Source organism: Salvia splendens, chromosome 18, assembly GCF_004379255.2.
Source record: "Salvia splendens isolate huo1 chromosome 18, SspV2, whole genome shotgun sequence".
NCBI lineage: Eukaryota > Viridiplantae > Streptophyta > Magnoliopsida > Lamiales > Lamiaceae > Salvia > Salvia splendens.
This window is the reverse complement of record NC_056049.1, coordinates 23,421,789-23,434,794: the sequence shown is the minus strand read 5'-3', so window position 1 is coordinate 23,434,794 and position 13,006 is coordinate 23,421,789. Positions and strand designations below refer to the sequence as shown.

Below are 13,006 nucleotides of genomic sequence, written 5' to 3'. Positions count from 1 at the left end.
CCTTCAGTGGGAATGCTTTCTCAGCTATTCTCCTGCAGTCCTCCTCCGTTTGGCCACTTCTCATCATGCGGAGTGCGTTGGTGTACAAACCCGAAAATCGGGAGACCGCACCTCTGATTCGGTTCCAGGCCTTCCAGCAATCCTCCCCGTTGCGTGGCCTCCCCTCCGGGCAAAATCTCTTGTAGGCTGCTGCTATCTTGCCCCACATGTTGACGATCCTCTGCTCGTTCGAAACGAGAGGATCGTCGCAAACACTCACCCACGCCTTGCAGAGCGCGACGTTCTCCTCGTCCGTGCACCTCCTCCGTACCTCCTCCTCACCCGGCTGCGACGACTCGCCGACCTTCTTCTTTGGGGCGCCACGCCCCCGCTCTGCCCCCCCTTCAACGAGAGTTTCCGGAGTTCCGGGAGTATCAAACACCAAGTCATCTAAGGAGAAACTATCAAACCCCAAGGGCGTTTGGGTCGATGTGTGCGATGAACCAGTCGAAAAATCAAAACTGGGGCGATAGACATCCCCCGCCGTCGCCGGGGACCCCCCAGAAGTCCACTGTGTATCCGGTACGACCCCCGGAGTCCCCTGTGTCGGCGGTACCCCCCGGGCATCACCTGCATCCCGGGTGCCCACCCCGGTATCGCCGGAAACCCCCCCGGCGGACTCCCCCCCCCCCGTTGGCATCCCGGAAAACATCTGCTGCCACGGGTACATGTTGTAGTACCCGGGCATCTGACCCCATCCACTTTCCACGGGGATCGACGGAGTTTGTGACCCGCTACTCCCGGAACTAGGCTCGTTGTTGAGATCCATTTCCCTTGTTGATCTTGTACAGAAATTAAGATAGAGAGAGTACTCGTTAAAACAAGTGGTGCGAATGAAAATGACGAGCAAAGCGCGTATATATAGTGTTTCGGGAAAAAAAATTTAAATTTCGCGCTAGGCGGTGCGCTGGGCGCTCCGGGCGCTGCAATAGCGCCGAGCGGACCGCCCAGCGCTGCGCGGTTTCTCTCTCCATTCGCCCGCTGGGCGACTGCAATAGACCGCCCAGCGAACCGCCCAGCGCCGGCGCTCGGCTGGGCGGCATTGTGGATGGTCTAATATAGGGGTGGCAAATCGTGCGTGTCGGGTCGTTATCGTGTCGACACAATAACGACACGAACACGATAACAACAAACACGAACACGACCCGTTAAGAAAACCTCAAACACGAACACGAACATGACACGAAACCCTCAGACACGAACACGACACGAACACGACACGAACCCATTAACGACACGAACCAATTCGGGTCAACACGACACGATAACAACACGTACACGAGATGACACGATAACGACTCGATAACAACACGACCTGATAACGGTTAAACCTATTAAAAATGAAAATAATAAGAATTAATAATATTAAAATATTATTTGTTAACGGATAACACGAACACGACACGAACACGTATTGTTAACGGATAACACGAACCCGACACGAACACGACACGAACACGACACGAAATTTTCGTGTCCTTAACGGGTCGACCCGATAAGGACACGAACCCAATAAGCTCTGACCCAAACCCATTATTTTCGTGCCGGTTCGTGTCGTATTATCGTGTCGTGTCAAAAATTGCCGGCTCTAGTCTAATATATAACTCCACTCCCAATAACGATGAATCAATAGAGTCTTATAAAACTGAGATGAGTGAACTTACCACCATAAGTCCAAACAAGAGAGTGGAGTCATGTGAAGATTCTTCATCATTTTATACTATTGGAAATTTGGATATATAAGTAAATATTGTGTTGTCAACATATTAAAGTTCAAAATTGTAACCAGATTTTGGCAATATTTGTTTGTTTGGTACTAGTAAAATTGACGCTAACTCAGCCTCAGGGTCTTCTTCAGCATAAACTCTCCACAAAAGGAATCGAGCAAAGAAAATCAAGAATATTTAAATATCTTTTAGTCGAATTTTCACATTTTTCCACCATCATAGTATTATTCATTTAGTTCATATAAACTTGAAATTGATATTGAATCTAGCAACTAAGTTTTTTAAAAATTTCAACATAAACCAATCTTCCACATTATAAATTTAATCTAATATGGGCGTTTTAGGAACAAAGCAATATTTTATTACCAAAGAATAAAATATTATTTTCATAATGAAAATAGTTTGGAAATGTTTCTTAAAAATAATGTGCATAAGTTAAAATACTAGTTAGCATTACAATTCATTCAAGCATATCGTCGAACATTTATTCGAAGAAATTACACAGCAAAGAAGAGGGGAAGAGAAGAAATGGCGAACGACGAAGAAGATTTCGTGTTCTATGGAACACCGATCGGAAGAGAAGAAGAATTCACCAGTCGCAAGAAGAAGGCGGTGGCGGAGGCTTCCGGTCAGCTGAGAACCGCTCTTCCTCCGTGGAAACAAGAGGTGAAGGCGACTAGCTCAAATATCCCTAAATTTCTGAAATTGAATCGTCGTGCATCCTTTTGCAATCATAAAAATTTCAAATTGATTAATAATCATAGCTGTTGTCACACTCTTTAACTTGGATTAGCTTAATTGATTGGTAACGAACTAACACCGGAAAATTTCGATACGATGTTTAAATTGAACGGCTGTAAGGATTTGTTAAATGTGGCAGTGGTTCTCACTGAAGAGTCAAAAACAGAATCGACGCGAGATTCACGAACAAATGTGAGACGATATTATTACGAATACAAAACAAACGAAGGTGATTACAACACACTATCACTTAGCTCGCTACTCAATCGGAGAATACAACTCGATTGTGGATCACTCACCTAGCTAGCTCAAGAATCACAAAGTGTATTCACTTCTCTATCTAGTTTCTTGAATCACACGAATATGGAGAAAAACAAGATGTGAAACTGAAAACTGAAGAAACTTATTGTTGTAACTGAACGAGCTGTTCAAATACAACGGTTGTTAGCCGAGCTTAATCGAGCTCGGTGTTGGAGAAGCTTAATCGAGTTCGGTGTTAGCCGAGCTTAATCGAGTTCGGTGTTAGCCGAGCTTAATCGAGCTCGGCCCTCAATAATGACTTGGGCCGATGGTTGGTCCAGCCACACCAAAGCCCAACAAATCTCCACCTTGGCTGCATCCACCATCCGGCCAGCCAAAACTCCACCTTCACCAAAATTCCCTCATCTTCTTGCAGTCAAGTTAACCAAGTCTAAACAATGCTCGAACTTAGCACTTGGTAGGGGTTTAGTCATCATGTCAGCTGCATTTTCAGAGGTGTGGACCTTCTTGACTGCCACCACGCCTTTGCTTATCTCATCTCTTACAAAATGAAGTTTGATGTCGATGTGCTTACTTCTCTCATGGAAAGTCTGGTGCTTGGCCAAGCTAATGGCGCTGTTGCTATCACACAAGATAGTTACAGCCTCTTGCACCACACCAAAATCCCCCAATATTCCCTTTAGCCATTTAGCTTCTTTAACCGCTTCTGCTAAGGATATATACTCTGCCTCCGTTGTAGAGAGCGCAACCACAGATTGGAGATTAGACTTCCAACTGATTGCTGTACCAAAGAGCTTGAAGATATAGGCAGATTGGGATTTTCTGCTATCAATATTTGCAGCATAGTCTGCATCACAGTAGCCTATGAGCTCATCCTCACCGTCTGCTGTGCAGAACAACAATCCCAAATCTTGCGTGCCCACCAAATACTTCATTATCCACTTCAAGGCTTGCCAATGTGTGCTACCCGGGTCTGCCATGTATCTGCTGGTCAGGCTTATGGCGTGTGACAGATCAGGCCGAGTACACAACATCATGTACATAATACTCCCAACAATACTTGCATAAGGCACCTTAGACATCAACTTCCTTTCCTGATCATTAGCTGGTTTCTGACTGACAGAGAGCTTGAAGTGTGGACTTGTTGGAGTTGATACCTTTCTAGAGTCAATCATCTGAAATTTGATTAACATCTTCTTGATGTAGCTATGCTGCATCAACCATAACTTCCTAGCAGCTCTCTCTCTTATGATATCCATGCCAAGAATTCTCTTTGCATTTCCCAAGTCCTTCATTTCAAAAGCTTCCTCCAAATCCTCCTTCACTTGCTTCACATCTGCCTTACTAGGGCCTGCCACAAGCATATCATCCACATAAAGTAACAAGTAAGCAACAGCTTTACCTCCCTTGTACCTTATGTAAACACAGCTATCAAAGGCAGATTTCTTGAAGCCAAGTCTCTCCATCTGCCTGTCAAAAGTCAGGTACCACTGCCGGCTGCTTTGTTTCAGTCCATAGAGGCTTCTCTTCAAACAACAGACCTTATCCTCATCTCCCGGCCTTATGAATCCTTGTGGCTGCTCCATATAGATTGTCTCCTCCAACTCACAGGAGACACAATTGCCAAGAGTATCCTTATTGAGCTGTGTTTCACCACAGGAGAGAAGACCTCGGTGTAATCTATCCCCTCCTCCTGTGTGAAACCCCTTGCAACCAAGCGAGCCTTGTATCTGATACTATCATTCTCAGAGGCCTCCACCTTTTTCTTGTAAATCCATTTGCAAGAGATAGGTCTTTGTTGAATCTGTGATCTGAGAACTAGGATCCAAGTTTTGTTTTTGATGAGAGAGTCTATCTCATCCTTCATAGCCATTTTCCATTTCTCTTTGTCTTTGCTGCCAATAGCTTCCTTATAGGTGCTTGGTTCTGAGATCTCCAACTCCTCTGCAACACACAAGGCATAGTATACAAAATCTGCATCTCTGAACCTTGCTGGTGGTCTGATTTCCCTTCTGGTTCTGTCTCTGGCCAGAGCATATTGCTGAACTTGTGGCTCTGGATCAGAGACATCTGGAGTATTATCAGTAGGCTGCTCATTCTCCTCATCTGAGGACATCATTGGCTCTTGGAAATCAGCAGCATCTGAGGCTCTATGTTCTGGTTCAAGTTGATCAAAACTGACCCCAGCAGGTTCTGGAGTTGTCTCTGTCTGCAGAGTAGGCTTGAATGGCATAGTTGACTCATCAAAAATGACATCTCGACTGATGATGACCTTTTGATTTCCTTCTTCTGTGCACCAAAGTCTATATGCCTTAGCACCATCTTGGTAGCCAAGGAAAATGCATTTTAGTGCTCTAGGTTCTAGCTTTCCTTGCCTTGTGTGAGCAAAGGCTCTACAACCAAAAATCCTAAGCTTCTCATAACCTCCTAGGCTTCCATACCATCTGCCATCTGGAGTATCAAAACCAATGGCTGAGCATGGACATTTATTGATCAATTTGGCTGCTGTGGAGACAGCTTCTGCCCAGAATTTCTTAGGCACTCCAGATTCAAAAATCATGCATCTTACTCTCTCAAGGAGAGTCCTATTCATTCTCTCCGCGGTTCCATTTTGTTGTGGATTCCCCGGAGCTGTCCTATGCCTCTTCACTCCCCTTTGCACACAGAAGTTATCAAATTCCCTTGATAGGAACTCAAGCCCGTTGTCTGTCCTCAGACACTTCAAGCCATACCCTTTCTCAACTTCAACTGCCTTGTACCATACACTGAACTTGCTGAATGTGTCTGATTTCTCCTTGAGGATCCATACCCAAACCTTCCTGCTATAGTCATCTACTACACTCAAGAAGTACCTTCCACCACCTATGGAATTAACCGGGCTAGGACCCCATAGATCACTGTGACAATAATCCAGAGGTCTTGTGGAGTTGTGCTTTCCTGAGCCAAAAGGCAATTTCTTTCCTTTTCCCAGCAAGCAAGACTCACACATTTTTACACTCTCCCTATCATCACATGCAAAAACGCCCTTCTTGATCAATTCTTTAAGCCCTTTATCACCCACATGGCCTAATCTCTTGTGCCACAACACCAGATTCTGTTCCTCAGCAACATAGGAATCTCCCACAATGACCTCAGCCTCTAGATAATATAATCTATTTATCCTAGAGGCTGACATAACAATAGCACCACCATTCATAATCCTCATACTCCCACCAGAAAATACACAAGAAAATCCTTTCATTTCAAGCACACCAACAGATACAAGGTTCCTCTTAATAGTAGGTATATACCTTCAGTCAGCAATTTAATAGAACCATCATGCACCTTAAAATGAATATTACCAATGCCGTTAACAACACACACCTGGTTGTTGCCGAGCAAGACTGATCCCTGTGCTTCAGTCAGGTTCTCAAACCATTTCTTGTGGCTGCATATGTGGAAAGAGCACCCGGAGTCCACGATCCAAGAGTCTGCAATGGGCTTCTCAGTCACATTCATGACCTGAGACGGCTCCAAATCTGCTGCACAGTCAGCAGTGTTCTGATCAGAGTCGCCATTAGCTTGCTTCTTCTTTAAGGCCCAGCAATTTTTCTTGATGTGCCCAGGTTTCTTGCAATAGTTGCAAGACCTGGACTCCTTCTGATCCCACTCCCTTTGGCCTTTTCCTTTCCATTTTTCAGAACCCTGCCTCTTCCATTTTTCAGGTTTCTTGATATTGGCTTTCACGTTCAAGCTTTCCCCAGCCTGATCACGCAGTCTTGTTGAAGAACTCTGAAAATCCTTCAATTTCAGGGCCGAATACACCTCTTCATAGGTGATCTTGGAGTCTCTTCCAAGGAGTATAGCGTCCTTGAATTGTTCGAAGCTCTTCGGTAATGAATTGAGAAGCATAAGTGCTTTATCTTCATCCTTGATCTGCTCATCGATGTTCTCCAGATCATCCACGCATTTACCAAAATCTTCGAGCTGCTCCAAGATGCTCTTCGCCTCTGATAGCTGGAAGGTGAAAAGCTTCTGTTTCAGATGAAGGCGATTTGCAAGAGACTTCGTCATATAGATGGACTCAAGCTTCCTCCACACTGCCGCAGCGGTCTCCTCCTTCGAAACCTCCCTCAGGACTCGATCGCTGAGACTCAGGATCAGAGTGCTATACGCCTTTTGTTGAAGTTCTTGAGCCTTTGGATCGACCTTTTCATCCGCACCCTTGGCGGTGTCGGCCTCCCCATTTTTGACGATTTCCCAAAGCCCTTGTTGCATCATCACGGCCTTCATCTTCAATCTCCATAGACCGAAGTCATTCTTGCCCGTAAACTTCTCCAATTCGAATTTCGCCGTAGACATCGCGCCGATTTCTTTCCTTTTCCCACAGACGGCGCCAATTTGAAGAGTCAAAAACAGAATCGACGCGAGATTCACGAACAAATGTGAGACGATATTATTACGAATACAAAACAAACGAAGGTGATTACAACACACTATCACTTAGCTCGCTACTCAATCGGAGAATACAACTCGATTGTGGATCACTCACCTAGCTAGCTCAAGAATCACAAAGTGTATTCACTTCTCTATCTAGTTTCTTGAATCACACGAATATGGAGAAAAACAAGATGTGAAACTGAAAACTGAAGAAACTTATTGTTGTAACTGAACGAGCTGTTCAAATACAACGGTTGTTAGCCGAGCTTAATCGAGCTCGGTGTTGGAGAAGCTTAATCGAGTTCGGTGTTAGCCGAGCTTAATCGAGTTCGGTGTTAGCCGAGCTTAATCGAGCTCGGCCCTCAATAATGACTTGGGCCGATGGTTGGTCCAGCCACACCAAAGCCCAACACTCACAGAATGAATATTGATTATCGTTTTAGTTTCTGAGCTGCTGATATGGGGATTTTGCTTTAGATTATGCCTAATTTGTTTGTGGGAGAACTTTTAGGTGACAGATGAACAGGGGGGGGGGGGAGGAGGTTTCATGGGGCATTTACTGGTGGATATTCAGCTGGTTACTACAATACTGTTGGCTCCAGAAGAAGGTGTTCTACTGTTCAGTTATACCTCGATTGAGTTGTGTGCTTTGTGTGTGTTATATGTGAATAGACACTAAAAGTGTATATTTGTTGCTGCTGGAACTTGCAGGATGGATTCCACAATCATTCACGTCATCTCGGAAGAGTCGGGCTGAAGTCACAAAGCAGAGCATTTTTAACTTCCTGGATGAGGATGAGAAAGCTGTATGCCATGTCATTGTGTTTTGTGTTACCTTTATAATCAGAAATACAGATTTTAATCTTCCATTTTGCGAGCCTATCTCTATGTTGTTTTATTAAAGGATGATAATATGAAAATGTTGAATTTGATGTTTGGTGATTGTGGGTCATTCTGCTGTCTTTATTTTCATTTGAAGGTTCCAATTTTTTATTCAATGTAGGATTTGGAAGGTCGCTCCTTGGGGTCATCAATGCAGTTCGACAGCTGAACTTGCTCGGAAAGAGTCAGATAAGGACCAACAGCAAAGGTTTCTCCTCTTAGATGCAAATTTTGATCCTGTAAATATAATGTATGTATATTTTCTGCATGTTTTTATTGCCTGAACTCTGAACTGTGGACAATTTAATTGATATTGCAATGTGAATTTATAAATATGATTGATAGGTATATCAGCAGTTTCTTAGGTTCCGGTCTACTTCCTAATGCTCTCTTGTTAGATACTATGTGATGCGGTAGACTATTTTTATGTGAACTTAGTCATCTTTGATGCAAACTCTCTAATTGGCAGGTTTAACTGATTTGCACCTTTGCTTTAACCAGCTTATGCCACTGAAGATGGGTATACAGATGTATTGTGTATATGGTCTGGATGGAAAAGGAATTAGCACGTTTGCATTCTGTCTTATTTCTTTGATTCTTTTTTCCAAAATCTTGTAAAGTCCCATGTAGCATTAATTACCAGCCTATGCCTGTACATATTCTACTTACCGCTTTCATTTTTATTTGGCTTTGTCAATTCATTTTATAACTTAAGACTCATGGCTCTAATCTATATTTTTTATTTTATTATTTATTTAGGCCTTCAGCAATTCCTGGACCTGTTCCTGATGAACTAGTAGTTCCGGCAACAGAATCTATAGGTCTGTGCCAGATATTGTGATATGTGTTCTTGCTGAATCCTCTTTCATCTTTTTGAGTTCTCTTCCTTCTTTGCACCAGGTATCAAACTCTTGATTAAGATGGGATGGCGGCCAGGACGGTCCATCTTTTTCAGGCATATGTAGTCGACCCCAAGCAAGATTTGTATGGTTTAGGCTATGATCCTTTCAAGCAAGCTCTGGAGTTTAGGGGTATGTCACTTTCTGGATTTAGATGACTAGTTCTATGCAAATATCTTTTTTTTAATTAATAAATTTGACCTCTGTTTTTTTTTCATCTTATAGAAAAGAAAAGACAAAGAATGTCCGGAAAGGGGAATATGGAACTTTTTAGGTCACTTACTTCAAAAGGTGAGTTTTACTTGTGGTGTTAGTAATTATATCATCTTTACATTTATTTGTGCCTAGACCAATTCTAATTTTATTATTTATATATGTGTTCAGGAAAGATAGGCCCAGGTTTCGGCATTGGAGCTCTTGAAGACTTAGATGCTGAAGATGAAGATATATATGACACTTGTAGTGATTTTATCACAAGTTTTTGCTACATATTAACTGATTTATGCTGCTTTTGAGCTCAGCTTGATTACTCAGTATTTGAAGGATGGGCTGATTAATTGTCAGTCACATCCCATCCTAACACTGAGAATATTTTTCTAGTTTTATGATAACTTCATAGTCGCCACTTTGCAGCTAAGAGCTTATATAGTTCTTATCAAAATATTAGCTAACATATTTCAAAATCTTTAAAGCATCAATCGTTAAATAATTAATATATGTAACATTGACTCACCCTCTTTTCTTGTTATAGTTGAGTTCTTATACAAGTTTGCAACTGCTTCACAAAATTGTGTACTTTCTTTTGAAGTCATTATGTCTTCTCACAGACACTCTTTCAACAGGTATCGACGTTCAAGATACTTATGTACAAGAAATTGAAGAACCTTGGGTTGCAAAGGTGGATACTTTGTGGATATTAGACAAAAAGAAAGATGATGTTCTGCCTGGGTTTAAAGCTGCATCAAAATCCGAGCACCAACTAGAGAGGTATTCGTTTATGCAACATTCTTCCAACTTGGAAGCTTGACACCCTCATTTACAATTTTTTATAGCTTTGTTGTTCATTTAAGTAGTATAACATGTTTACTTGTGTTGGATATTTGCAGATTTAATCCTCCCTCAATTCCAGAGGATTTCGTTCCCCATCATAAGTTTCCTGCTTCTGCTGATAATGACGGCAAGAATGCTGAAATCCCTCCCACCGAGATCTCTCCGCCAGAAGATCACAATCTTAAGGTCTTGATTGAAGGGGTTGCAACTTTAGTAGCTCGTTGTGGCAAATTGTTTGAGGATCTCTCCAAGGAGAAGAATCAGTCTAACCCACTATTTTCCTTCCTTAGTGGTGGAAATGGTTCTGATTATTATGCAAGGAAGCTCTGGGAAGAGTGCCAAAAGCGTGGCGAACAACACAAACTATGGGAAGAGAAGAAGCTGAATAATTCAGAAAAGCTGACTGCTGAAAGACGTGAGGCAATTCTAGGAGAAAAAGCACTCGAGAGAAATTCAAGAGATTCAAGCTCTATGGTGGCTTCTTCTGCATCTGTAAATGTTCAAATAAAACTGTCAGATACATTCACCAAACCTACATCCATGGTGAGTACCACTTTATGTTATCTCTGTTAGCCGGGATACTGCTACATGATACTGATATGTATTTTCTGATAGAATGAACAAGCAGATGTCAGAAAACCTTTCCAATATGAGCCACCGAAACAGATCAGATTTGAACAATTCTTGAAGGAGAAATTTGAAGGAGGTCTTTGAACTAAAGACTCTGGTGGTTCCAGCGATATGTCTGAAGCTGTTCGTGCTCGTGAAAGATTAGAATTTGAAGAAGCTGCAGCTGCTTTGCAGAAAGCAAAGTTAGGTAACGAAAGGCAGGTGAGTAGTCAGTTGCTTAAGGACCTGTCAGCTGTTTCAGGATTACAGTTCACTACTGGACTGGTGGAGTAGAGGTATGTATAGTAGTAGAAGATTTGGCTGCAGGTACTAAGTTAATTACGTGCCGACTGTTGAGAATATTAGTACTCTGTCCCACATCGGTGATGTGACATAGCTTAGCTTAGTTTCTTCTACTATATATATGTGGCCAATGTTGAGTAATAAAACTACACCAACACTTACACAACATCTACACTACACCTACTACTCTTCTCTACTATGTCTATATACTTTTCCGCATACATCTATATTTTACTGCTCTACACTGACCATAATGCATCGTGGTCATGAATGATTATGCAGAAACATACATCTTCCCTTGAAGATGAATTGATAACTAAAGCAAAGTATCCGAAGCGGGAAGAGTTTCAGTGGCGACCTGCACCTATCTTATGCAAGCGTTTTGATTTGATTGATCCTTACATGGGCAAGGTATTCCCTTTACAAGTCATTGTTCCTGTTTTTCTTTTACCTGATGGTATTACACTATTGGACTTATATACTACCATATCTTGCTTTCATGACTGGCTGTGGCATATGAAGATCATTAACAAACTATATACCTATCCGAATGTGCAGCCACCTCCTGCTCCCCTTGTGAAGAGCAAAATGTATTCGTCGATTTTCATGCCGGATTCCATCAGAGCTGCAGATGTCCACGAACAAGTTCCTGGGGAGCTGAGATCATCTTCACAACCTCAGGGTCACAGCAGAAAGAAAGAAAATGAAGTAATCGAGAAGGAAGCTGAGAATGAGGAGGAAGTCGAAAATGTTGAGAGGCCCATTGATCTCTACAAAGTACTTCCATCATCTCTGTATATATATTGTAACATCATAGTGTTATTGCTACTTGGGCTGTTCATTGGTGCTTGCTGTTTTTGCAGGCCATTTTTTCGGAAGAAAACAGCACATCCAATCAAGCAGAGGATATAGAAAAGAAGATTGAAGCTGCAAATACAACTCTTAATCGTTTAATGGCTGGGGACTTCTTAGAAACACTAGGGAAAAAACTAGGGTTATTGGTCCCTCCTGAGATGCCACCCCCGGAAAATAAAGCTGGCAAAAGAGTCGCTACGGATACCGATGAGAGAAACGAGAGCCCTCTTCCGGCTAAAATGACAATGCCAGTTGATCAAAGGGCAGGCTAAAGTTCCAAAAATGGAGCAAGCACACATCACTCAGATGGTAAAGAAACTAAATCCGGCAAGGTCCTTGGAGAAGATGCGTATCTAAGCACTGGCAAAGCTAGTTCTTCAGAAGACGAGAGGAGCAAAAAGCACTCAAGGAGCCGCAGGAGTTCAGATACTGACTCATCGGATGAATCTGATGTTCGAGGACACCACTCAAGGTCGAGGAGTGACGACAAGGAAACCTCTAGGGGAAAGAGCAGCAGCAGAAGGCACTCGAAGCACGGTAAACGTAAAAGGAAGGACTCTCCGAGCCGATCCCTTGGAGCCTCTGAGCACGAAAAAAGACAAAAGAAAGAAGAAACGTTAGGAACAATGAGGTATACACACTTAAATTTTTTCAGCATCACGTCGACTAGGCTCTCTGGATTCTTGGATTATGGGGATGGATTACTTCACACGGGATCATCTTCGATTATTGGATTATGGGGTTTGATTGCCTGACACTGAATCATGTTCTAGGTCTCATGAATGGGGTTTCGCCTCTCGTTCAAAGCTAAAATGCTACCATTTTCACAAGCATTAGCTACGATCTCATATTTTTTTACTGATTTGATTAAATTGTTGATTCAATTTCAGGTGACAGTTATCTGAAGCCGTACGTGATACCGGAGCCGGAGGTGACGGTTACGGATCGGACAGCGGAGGACGAGTGCCTGATCCTGGCCAGTTACGGGCTGTGGGACATCGTCTCGGACCAGACCGCGTGCGGTGTGGCTCGGATGTGCCTACAGATCGTCCCTTATATCCATGTCGTCGAAGCTCAAAATCGGATCAACGCCGTTGGAATCGTCATCGCCTTTCCCCCAAATTGACCCCAGAGTAATCGATTTTTTTGGGTTTTGCAATATAGAAAAATGTATATAAAATACTCCTATATGTATTAATAATATAGAAAATGAAAGGTGTA

The 13,006-nt window shown here is 42.7% G+C and overlaps 1 protein-coding gene and 1 pseudogene across 1 annotated transcript; both read left to right on the top strand.

The window, feature by feature from the left end:
- Positions 1-2,222: 2,222 nt before the first annotated feature.
- On the top strand, positions 2,223-13,002 carry LOC121776528 (annotated as a pseudogene).
- Positions 12,068-12,911, top strand: LOC121776950 (probable protein phosphatase 2C 8). The gene is made up of 4 exons (XM_042174087.1): positions 12,068-12,117; positions 12,159-12,416; positions 12,559-12,572; positions 12,676-12,911. Exons 1-4 carry the CDS (start codon positions 12,068-12,070, stop codon positions 12,909-12,911), a joined length of 558 nt encoding a protein of 185 aa, XP_042030021.1.
- Positions 13,003-13,006: the final 4 nt, after the last annotated feature.

Coding starts and splice junctions, on each gene's coding strand:
- LOC121776950 (XM_042174087.1), top strand. CDS start 12,068: ATGGAGCAAGCACACATCACTCAGATGGTAAAGAAACTAAATCCGGCA. Junction 12,118..12,158: donor AAGAAACTAAATCCGGCAAG/GTCCTTGGAGAA, acceptor TGGCAAAGCTAG/TTCTTCAGAAGACGAGAGGA.